General features: G+C 41.4%; 1 protein-coding gene across 1 annotated transcript; it reads right to left on the reverse strand.

Moving 5' to 3' along the window:
• Positions 1-86: 86 nt before the first annotated feature.
• On the reverse strand, positions 87-3,014 carry LOC103971570 (cysteine synthase). The gene is made up of 10 exons (XM_009385628.3): positions 2,676-3,014; positions 2,491-2,600; positions 2,368-2,425; positions 1,990-2,253; positions 1,790-1,927; positions 1,649-1,700; positions 1,469-1,548; positions 1,267-1,326; positions 1,056-1,136; positions 87-479 (listed from the first exon to the last, which is right to left on the reverse strand). Exons 1-10 carry the CDS (start codon positions 2,712-2,714, stop codon positions 387-389), a joined length of 975 nt encoding a protein of 324 aa, XP_009383903.1. The 5' UTR covers positions 2,715-3,014; the 3' UTR covers positions 87-386.
• Between the last annotated feature and the right edge of the window lie 8,828 nt (positions 3,015-11,842).

Raw genomic sequence — 11,842 nt, forward strand, 5'->3', positions numbered from 1 at the left:
CTCCAACTATTATGCACCAAATTTGAAATCGACATGCAAACATTTGTTCTACAGCACTGACACTTTTGAGGAGTAACGAAGGAACCTAAAACCAGAAGAACAATACCATTGAATGAATGTCTTGGTAGGATTCAAACGTGCCTTGCAAATCCAACTAGTTAAAGGGAATCTGCAGTTTATTTGATGCATCTAAATCAACTTCAGGCTGGCACACTACTCGGTCCCGCCTGAGAATTGATAGCTGAAATGGTTGTAGTATGAGACGAAGGACATGAACAATGAGATAGCAAGTTTTTCAATCCAAGAAAGCCATCATTGCCACACTCGGCAATCAAACACTTATTCGTGCGAAGATTTTACTTCCCAACATAAAGAAAACATAATTCTCAGGGCTCCACAACCATGCATTCAGCTTCTTTTTTGATCGATTGGAAAAGCACAGAGGAAAGATAACGCTCTCCGAAACTTGGGAAGACAACCTGCACCAGCAGCGATGGTTAATCAGCAACTTGAATCCTCATGATCGAAGACGACGATGAAATTTTAAGTCTCATAAATTTGAAGGAATCAAGAGAAAAAAAACAAAAGTTGAGAAATCTAAGATATTAGTGAGATGGAAAGGAACTGCAACAAATGGCAATCCAATGTTAAAATTGCACATGCTTATCGACCGAAAGATGGATATGATGTGCCGAAAGATGGATACAATGTTAAAATGGCAATCCAATGTTAAACTTGCATTTGCTGTGGAACAAGTGGCCAATACATTTATTAGGATCATATTACCTTTTTTCTTTTTACCACAGTGAAATAAATTGAGACAAAGTTGCGGAAACAATGAAATGAATTCTAAAAGCACTAAAAGGAAATGCATCAAAGCTGCAATCACTAAACTTCTGATTCAAATACTCCCAGAAGCGAAGAAAATTGAGAAATTGCTATTCGTCATGCGGATACAGATCGTTTAAATGAATTAAAGCGCAAGACTTATTTTCTTGTATATGGTGAAACAAGAACAAAGAACACACAAAGAGAGGAAAGAATTCGACACTCACAACAATCAGCTTCCCCTCATTCTCTGGTCTCTGTGCAAGCTTAACAGCAGCAACAGCAGCAGCCCCAGAAGAGATTCCAACCTACAATGAGCACACAATGAGAGTCAAATTTGCATTGAAAAGGTTGACCAAACAAAGAAGCATCACACAGAATTCATGTTCATAGCAGAACAAGTATTGACATAAACACCAACCATTTGGCAAGACTCACCAGCAGCCCTTCTTTGAGAGCAAGAAGCTTTGCTGTCTCAATGGCCTCATCACTTGAAACCTAATCAATCACACAAGTAGATGATCACAAATTAGAACTGTCTTTTAACAAGTGATCATAGTGAGTCATCAACCAGCCTGACTAATATAACTTAACTATCTGAGAAAATCTAAAAAAAGAAAGAAAAAAAAAATAGGCTTACTTGTATAACTTCATCAATCAGATGCACATCTAGCACATCAGGAATAAAGCCAGCTCCAAGTCCCTGAATTTTATGTGGTCCTGTGCCACAAATCCAGTTCTTATCAGACACAAATGGATCAAAGTTTCAGCAGGTTACCAAGAAAGTACAAAAGAACAAACAAGAGAATAAATAAATCACCAGGTTTCCCTCCACATAAAACCGCGCTCTCAACTGGTTCTACACCATATAGCTGGAACAATGAAGAACACAACATACCAATCCAAAATTAGTGAACTCTTAGTGGCCTGTGGTCATGAACCTGTTGATACTGCAACTGACCTTGATATCAGGATTTTTCTCTTTGAGATACCTCCCAGCTCCAGTGATCGTACCCCCAGTTCCGATACCAGACACCAGAGCATCAATCTTACCGCCTGTTCCTTTCCATATCTCAGGTCCAGTTGTCTCGTAATGAATCTGCAAGAGCATGAAATGTGCATCAATGTCAGCCTACATGGGCAGAATCTGTAGAAGAATACCTTCGGGTTTGCTGGATTCTCAAACTGTTGGAGGATGTAAGAATTTGGTGTCTTGGCGGCCAACTCTTCTGCCTTCTTGACAGCTCCCTTCATGCCCGAGCTGGGATCAGTGAGGACTAACTCGGCACCAAAAGCTTTGAGAATGATCCTCCTCTCGAGGCTCATGGAGGCTGGCATGGTTAGCACAAGCTTGTAGCCCTTGGCAGCCGCCATGAATGCCAGCCCTATTCCGGTGTTTCCACTGGTAGGTTCAATCAGGATGCTCTGACAAAGACAACCATGGAAAGCAAATGACAGAAGGTATATTGTGTTAGCTTTTGTCTCAATCTCTCGGCAGGTTAGATGACAAAGGCAATGATGTCTCAGATTGATTCTAACCTTGCCGGGTTGGATAACCCCACGCTCCTCTGCATCAGATATCATACTATACCCAATTCTGCGCGAAAAGATTGCCGGTTACAGGAAACGAGATAATCACAAAGACGATGAGCTTGTTAATACCTGTCCTTGACACTGGAGCAGGGCTCCATGCTCTCCAATTTGGCAGCAACGCGAGCCACGCAGCCATCGGTGACTTTGTTGAGGTAGACCAACGGAGTCTTGCCGATCAACTATGCGTTCCGATGCGATTCATCAAATCAACACCCAACAACAAGAGAAGGCAGGAAGAGAATCCCAGAGCTTACTTCGGTGACGTCCTTCGCGATGCCTCCAGCTTCGCCCATCGCTCGAATCAGATCAACAAGCACCCAAATTTCTACAAGACGAGGAGAAGCCGAGAAGGGGAACCGCGACAGGAGAGGCGGAGATTGGGATGGATAAGAGCCGCCTCCGCCTGTCCCTTTTAATGGCAGGGAATCCCTATGTATGATGATGCCACTTCTATGCGACAGATACGTGGGCCGTAACCCGACGCCGAGTCAGCTACGTGTGCTCCCACAGCGAACGCCGTTCCCGCTTTGTCGTCGGCGGAAGCAGGCGTTTTCCTCACGCCGAGTCAGCTACGTGTGCTCCCACAGCGAACGCTGTTCCCGCTTCGTCCTCGATGGAAGCAGGCGTTTGCGTGCAGCCGGCGGGAAATAGCGCGGGTCAATGTCAACGGGTTGACCAAATATCCGCTGCGCTGGGATGTATGGGAACGCATTTTTTCCTTGTGGCGACAATATATATTATTGGGAGACAACAGCTGTCTTTTGGCATCATCATTCACAATGTTATTACCGGCGGGCACAACTTTTTGAGTCAGACTAAAAATCAACACTTCTATTTCTCTTTAGATTTCACTTGTAATAAATACATTGTAGCAAATTAAACATGCATTAATGTATATATTTGATCTCATCATTCGTCCAATTGATACAGACTCAAGGTTGATGAGATAATATGTTGATCGTTTGTCCGACAAAGAAAGGAACGAGTCGATTTTAGTATCAGAAAAATCATCCATGTGAGAGATTTTTATGATTGTTTCTTGATTCTCAAGTTAAAAGATATTGATGGGAGAAACAAGAGCTACGCGAGCTCTAATGATTGAGAGAATAGAAAAGTGTACGAGAGAGAGTTCAAGATAGGATTTGAGTAACTTGCCGTCTTCCCTTTCCCTATGTTCTGTCACATGAATTTTTTTTTAGTGTTCCCCTTCTGACTAAAATTGAAACTTATTATTTTATAATATCAAAAGAATAATGATTCATCATTCCTATTGTTGTTGCCTCGTATTGTTGTTGTTGATGATTCATCATTCCTATTGTTGTTGTAGTCAACTTAGGATTGTCACAGCTCGATCTAATACAAAAAGAACTGAGTCATCCAATCCAACCCTCGTGACAATGGAAGGAGAATATCATTGTTGAGAGCGAGGTGGCTGATGTAGATCCAAAACTGATCTCCTCGGGTTATTGAGAGAGATTTTTTAACTTGATCCCTTATCCTTTCGACGATCAAATTAATATTTTTTTTGTTAGATAATGAACCTTCAGTTCTAAAGTACTAGGGATCCGGCTCTTATATTTGGGAGACTGAGGGTGATCACGATTGATAAACAGCTCTTTTGTACATTCTTCTCATATGCCTTATGTATATGGACGGTTGACTTATATAACTCCCTTGCGATCCGCCATCAACAAAAGGTGACAACAAGAGTGTCGCTTATCAACGTCGAACCGAGTGACTATTATAAATTGTTCAAATTAAAAAGAAAAAAAGAATTTTTTTTCAAAAGATTTATTTGAAAAGGTGTTTTCTTTTATTTTTTGGTAGTTATTTTTCAAATGTGGTGTCTTTTGAGAAAATAGTTAATTTTCAAAGGTTATATCTTTTGAGAAAATAGTTAATTTTCAAAGAATGTGTCTTTTGAGAAATTATCTATAAATAGGTATTTGAGGGTAAATTACAAATACAATTCTTTCATGCTCTTCTTCTTTACTCTCCAAGTGATTGAGTTAGACATTCTCTAATTCCTCTATGAAGATTCTTTATTGTTTGCTCAATACAGATCTTTTTAAGGCTTGTCATATCCACTAAAACTATTTGTATTATAGCAATCTTATTGAGAGGAGGGTGCAAATATCATTTTTAGGAAAGTGTTTATATACGTTTCAAGCCTAAATATCTTTCCTAAAGTATTCTTGATTTTGTGTTTGTTATTTGTTTCTATAGTGTTTTTTATCTTCTTCTTTGTCGTATCTTTTTCTCAACAATCTAAAAACATAATTTGTGAGTTTATACAAATTCACTATGGAGGCTATAAATACCATCAAATTATTGAATCAAGATTTTATTCGTTTGGATCGTTTTGATGGAACGAATTTTACCAGTTAGCAAGACAAGATGAAGTTCATGTTGACTGCTTTGAAGATCTTCTATGTGCTTGATCCAAATCTTCAACCAATTCCTGATCCAACCGACGATGACACCGATGAATGCTAGTCATAGGTGCCCAGCAAGCCAATCATGTGAGTGATGGCACGTGTGACTTGATACCGAATCTTTTTGCTTATTATATTTTGGCGTATATCACTTTATAACTATTGCATAAATGCATATATATATATATATATATATATATATATATATATATATATATATATATATATATATATATATATATTGTGATGTCCTTGGATTTGCACAATGGGAATCGGATCGTGATGAGATCACGATAATGAGATCGATTCACCTTTAAACACATATCCTAAATAATCCCGGTCATAGGTTACTCAAGAGGGACATCGTGATAACCGGACAGACTGGTGTGTTGTATACCCGTCCATATGATGGATGCAGTTGGTCTCATAGCTGCTCATGTAGGGACACTAGGGATACAGTACAGGTGCTCATTGGAGAATGAGTTCACTGATTAATTCGCTTACGGAATGTTGGATGGTTGATGATGCCTTATTGTCAGACAACGATTCCGTAGTCCTATTGGTGTATCTGGTCCTTAGACTTGAGACACCAAGGATGTCCTGTATGAGTGCTCCACTCTTTGATACCAAACTTATAGGTTTGACTGTCCCAGATCTAGTACAGCTGGTCATTGGGAGTGGTAGTCGACCTTACGAGGGCTATTGAGTGTCGATAGAGGATCATCCACTCTCGGCGTCATGAGAGGAATATCCCATGTGTTCTTGCTCAGACAAATCCCTGGGCAGGGTCATTCGGGTTGAGAGAGAAAGAGTTCTCCGGGAGAATCCGATTAGAGCGAGACTCGAGTAGAAACCGTATAGGTCTGACAGCACCATGCTCGATATACGGTCTCTGGGATATTAGATAGATGAAGGACTATAGGTACACGGTAACTGAGGACAGACAGGTCCAATGGATTGGATTTCCCTGTATCGTCTGGGGACTACGGCGTAGTGGCCTATTACGTCCGTAGTCGATGAATCAAGTGAATTATTACAGAGATAATAATTCACTGAGTTAGAAGGAGTTCTGACGGGTATAACTCACGGCCAGCTCGATATTGGGCCTAGAGGGTCACACACATAAGGTAGGCATTGCGATGAGTAGAGGTTCGGATATGATATATCCGACGGAGCCCTTGTCTTATTGGATGCAGATCCAATACCCACTAGGGGAGGACCCATTAGGGTTTGACAGGGGACCTCTATAAATAGAAGGGATTCAGAGCCTCATAGGTTAGAGCCTTTGCTTGCCTTTTATATTCTCCTCTCCCTCTCCACCTCAGAGCAGGCCTGGAGTTTTGAGGAGCGTCGTCGCAACCCTATTGTGTGGATCACCGCTAGAGAGGAGGACGCTTGACCTCCTTCACCCTCTCCTAAGGATCTGTAAGGAAACAGGGATATACGATCTCCCTAGGTAACATAATATACTCTATACACAGTTTTAAGTTTCGTGGATTTTGCGCACCAATCTTCACACGACGACGAACATCTCTTTGGGAATCGGGGATTTTGTTTTCTTGTTCTTCCGCTGCGCATATGATGTCGCCTCAAGATTTCCCAATAGTGGTATCAGAGCCAGGTTGTTCGTACGAATGATTGGTTTTGAACTACGTGTGTTATGTTTAGGAAGAATTTTGACGTCAAAATCGTTGACGCAAAAACAAGGAAGGGCAGCAACAGTTGGTGCCCTCGATCTGCGTACGTGCAACGCAGCCGAAGGCGGGCAGCACAGGGGCTGCGTCTGCAGCAGCCGGCCGGCGGCCTGCTTGCAGCAGGCTTGCGTCCGGCGGGGCTAGCAACCCGCAGGCAGAGGCGCCTGCGGCCGCTTCTCCCGCGGGGTGAGGCGCCGCAGGGCAGCGGCGCTTGCCACCGTTGCTCCCGCGGGCGAAACCCCCCCCGCCCCCCCCAAAGAGGGGCGGCCGCCCGACGGGACAGCACCGCCTGCGGGCGTTGCCCCACCGGTAGAACCGCCCGCGGGGGCGGCGGTGCCTGCGCACCTGTAGCGGCAGCGCCGCCTGCAGGCGAGGGCAGCGCCCTCGCCCTGCCGCACAGGCCGTCGCCAGTAGGGTGGCAGCGACGGCAGCAGTAAGAGGGAATTAGGGTTTTGGGCAAAAAGATAGTTTTGCCCCTGTGAATTTGAGAAATTCCAGTTTCTGTCTTCTATCCAAATTATGACAATACCCTTAGGGAGGAGGAGGGAGGAAGAAGAGGAGAAGAAGAGAAGGGAAAGGAGGAGCTGTGGCTGCGGTAGTGGCAGCTGGAAGAGAAGGAAAAGAAAGGAAGGAGAAGGAAGAAGGAGAAGAAGAGGGAAAAGAGAGGGAAGAGGGAGAGGAGCGAGAGGTGGCAGCAGCTAGGGCTGCAGCACCTTTGTTTTCGCAGGTGGAAACAGAGGAGAGGTGTGGGGCATTCGAAGAGGAGAAGAAGAAGAAGAGGAAGAGAAGAAGAAGAGGTTGTGATACATCTGTTTCCTGCAGAGGAAACAGAAGAGAGGGTGTGTGTATGACGCCGGGGAGGATGAGGGAAGAAGAGGAGAAGAAGAGAAGCGAAAGGAGGAGCTGTGGCTGCGGCAGTGGCAGCTGCAGCTGGAAGAGAAGGAGAGGAAGGGAAGGAGAGGAAGAGGAGAAGGGAAAGAAGTAGCTGCGGCTGCGGCTGTGGCAGGGAAAGAGGAAGAGGAAGGAAGAAGGGAAGGAGAAGAAAAAGAGAAGGGGAAGAAGGGGCTGCGGCTGCGGCGATGGCAGCTGCAGTTGGAAGAGAAGAAGGAGAGGAAGATGAGCAGGGGAGGAAGAAGAGGTTGTGGCCGTGGCTGAGGCTGCGACTGCAGCTGGGAAAGAAGAGAAGGAAAGGAAGAAGAAGAGAAAGGAAAAGGGAAGAAGAGAGGAAGAGGAGAAGGGGAGGCAGTTGTGGCAGTGGCAGCTGCAGCTGGAAGAGAAGGAAAGGAAATAGAGCAGGGGAGGAAGAAGAGGTTGCGGTTGTGGTGGCTACGGCCATGGCTGCGACTGTGACTGCGGTAGTTGCAGCTGGGAAAGAAAAGAAAGGAAAGGGGGGAAAAAGGGGCTGCGGACGGGATAACGGCCGCAGCGGCAGCGACTGCGTATGCAGCAGTTATGTCTGCAAAAGAAGGGGAGGAAGAAGAGGCTACGATTGTGGTGGCTGTGGCCATGGCTGCGATTGCGACTACGGCAGTTGCAGCTGGGAAAGAAAAGAAAGGAAAGGGGGAAAAAAGGGCTGCGGACGGGATTGCGGTCGCAGCGACAGAGACTGCGTATGCAGCAGCTGTGTCTGCAAAAGAAGGGGAGGAAGAAGGCAGTGCGGTGGAAGGGGCTGCGACTGTGGCAGCGGCAGCGGCGGTGGTTGTGGCAGTTGCGTTTGGGAAAGAAAAAGAAGGAATGAGAGTAAGAGAGAGCAGGTGATTGTGTCTCGATATTCGGCACGTGGTGTAGTTGCGAAGAAAGAAAGAAAACGAGTGCACAAAACGAAACAGGGAGGGGACGGAGGAAAAGTAGAAAAAAGGATTCGAGCGTACACCTTCTTCAAATTTTTGGACCAAAACCTTCAAAAGGCAAGTTTCCCGATCGTTTCTCCTGTTATTGTTCTAATCTTTCCTATTGCAAGTGTCCTGATCTTTTCTTACTGTAATTTTATCTCTATATTTGATTTAAATATGAGGAACTTTGAATTGTTCTAGCCTTGCATTTGATATATCTCTTGTTTAGACATATCGATCCGAATCTGTGCAACTTTTGAGATTATGACCTTTCTACCTTGTTATGATTATAACTTCATGTATTGACCTCTGATTTGGACAAAAATTATTTGATCAGAATATAGACTCATAAACCTTTCTTTTGATAGCTTTCTTGAGTATATTGGAGCACGATTGATAGTTTGAATCATTTGTTCAATGTGCCTCTTGAATTCTGCCAGAAATCGAGCTTTGGTCGATTTCGTATATTCTGGTTTCATTCCTTTGGAAATTGATATTCTTTAGCTTTCTTATTCAATTGAGCTTTATATTACTGCTTTGAATTCTTGTATGCTCTTGTCCTACATGTATTTTGATACCTAAATCTGTTATGTAAACTTCATGTTTGTATCGTAATGTTTCATAAAGGCACATGTACATTTCGTTGTTCCGCATGTGCTTCCGATATGTCCCAATTTATTATTCACAATACCCTTTTGTACTCTGGTGTTTGTGGGATTATTTGGACCTTTGCTAGAAATGGTAAAGGGTATGTGCTTAGAGCCTGCGATGCTCTAGATTATGTTTGGTGGTCATTCAGAAATGGATGTACCATATTATGTTATGGTCTCACTTCACATTCTGTATGTTTGATATGGTATCCAGAGCTTTGGTTATGTGTTTCTATACGTGCTTTGGATACGAATGATATGAATGCAACGTCAAATTCGACGTTTGAGCTTCTGTTTCATATTCGTTATTGATATGCTCCGAAATGGTCTATATGCCATTGATATGTTCCGAAATGTCCCTTTTGTCATTGATATACTTCGAAACATTTCATACGCTATTGATAAGCTCCGAAATGTTTCATTCGTTATTGATATGCTCCAAAATGTTTCCTATGCCATTGATATACTTCAAAATGCTTCACATACCATTGATATATTCCGAAATGTTTCATTTGTCATTGATATGCTCCGAAACATTTCATATGCCTTTGATATGCTCCGAAATATTTCATTTGCTATTGTTATGCTCCTAATGTTTCATTTGTCACTGATATGCTCCGGAACATTTCATATGCTATTGGTATGCTCCAATTACTCTATGCTTCATTTGTTATGAACCAAATATGTTATGAATGAAATGACATTTGCGATTCTGTATCTAATGAGATGATATCCTTGAATCTCTTGGATTCTGTCTTGCATTGTGATATCTTGTTTGTTTGAAATTGTCCCTTCTCATGCTATATATGCTTTGTTACTTGCTGAGCTGTTTTTAGCTCACTCCGTTATTATATAAATCTTTCAGGTCAGCTTGTCACTCTTTGAGATGTTTGAATTGGGCTGAGGCAGTGGAGAGCTATTCAGAAGTATGGGCAAGTCTTGTTGGTTATTATGTTATTGTTGTATAAGCATATTTTGTATGAAATGAAATGTTGTCGATGAATCGAAATGGATATACTATGTAAAAGTGTTAGAAGATCTCTCTTATTTGAAATTTCGGAATGTTAAGTCTAATTTATGATGATATGCATTTGTGGTGAATGGGTGGAGTTCTGATTGTATAATTTATTTAGCTTGTGGATTTATAAATGTTGTTCGTGTTTGTCAAGTTGGCTTGGGTTGCCATAAATGTGAATTATCGAGTGATGTGATATATGATTATAAACTGCATAGGTTTTATAGATGTGAATTTGATAGAATGTTTTTCAGTGTCCTCAAACGTTAGTTTGGATCCTGGATGGATTTGTGTTGAAAAATTTTTAAAATCATCGATATTATTTGAGGGGCGTGACAGAGGTGGTATCAGAGCATGGTTTGAGGATCACTGAAATATTTGATATGTTGATGTGCAAAATATATTAAGGTCTAGTGAACTATAGTGATTGGTGGAAATTTTCTTTGATGCATTTTAGGAATCAAGAATGATAAGGACAAGTTTACCAATAAAAATATGATTGGAAATGAATTAGAAAGTAATAACAAGAGGGTCAAGACATTTGGATTTGAAATGGGAAGTCACAACAAAAGACTCAATCACGTGTGAATTACAAGTTAAATTATGAAACAAGTTTGTGTTTTCGGGTGACTGGAGTCTATTTTGCTTGTGGAAAGTTGGATCATAAAATAAAAGACTGCCCCATGAATAAGAAGAAAGAGTCACTGCCTCATAAATCATCAGCCCATGTCAGAGTGTATGCTATCACTGAATATGATTCTAAAACTTCTGAATTAGTGATCGAAGGTATTATGCATATTTATGAAAGAATGTAAATATTTGTTTGACCATGGGTCCTATCTACTATTTGATTCGTAATATTTTGCTTATCATTTGGGTATTCAACCTAGACCACTGCATTATGTGCTATGTATAAATACGATCATTAGAGATTCTTTGATAATGAACTTGAATCTGGTCCTCTTGTCTGATTTTTATTGGAGAACTTGGAACTTTTTGTTGATTTAGTTCTCCTAGAGATTTAGGAATTTTGATATTATACTTGGTATGAATTGGCTATCTTCCTATCATACCAGTATGGATTGATATATAACAAATGATCACTTTTTGCATGCTTGATTAGCCGATCTTTTATTTTGAGAGTATTGGACATGATTTATCTCCTTGCCTAATGTATCCCAGGATGAATTGCCCGAATTACCTCCAAAACGTGACTTTGCTTTTGATTTGGTCCTTGGGATAATCCCAATATCTAAGCCTCTCTACACAATGATATCATTTGAGTAAGTGGAATTAGAAAAACAACTACAAGGACTATTAAATAAGGATTTTATTTGGCTTAATATTTCATCATGGGGTGCTCCGGTGTTAGTTAAAAAGATAGAGGGAACATTGAGGCTTTGTATTGATTATAGACAGTTGAATCAGGTGATCATCAAAAAACGAGTATTCTCTAAAGTGACGACTTGTTTGTTTAACTGCAGGGTGCACAGGTATTTTCAAAGATTGTTCGAATATCGGGTTACCATCTATTGAGGATCAAGAAGGAGAATATTTCGGTCACTCGTGGATAATTGTGTAATTGTATTGTATTGATGAAACTATTTAAGAGTAGGAGGAGGAAATGAAGATATCATAATCCTCATCTTTTCATCGGAGCTATGATCAATTTAGATGACTAAATTTTCTTTTAAGGAGGGGAGAGTGTAATATCCCTCATTTTTGAAAATTTATCAATAAGGATTTATATGTAAATTGGAGGACCTATATGTAAATATAGAAAATATTAATTAAT

The sequence above is a fragment of the Musa acuminata genome, chromosome BXJ2-11 (genome assembly GCF_036884655.1).
Source record: "Musa acuminata AAA Group cultivar baxijiao chromosome BXJ2-11, Cavendish_Baxijiao_AAA, whole genome shotgun sequence".
NCBI lineage: Eukaryota > Viridiplantae > Streptophyta > Magnoliopsida > Zingiberales > Musaceae > Musa > Musa acuminata.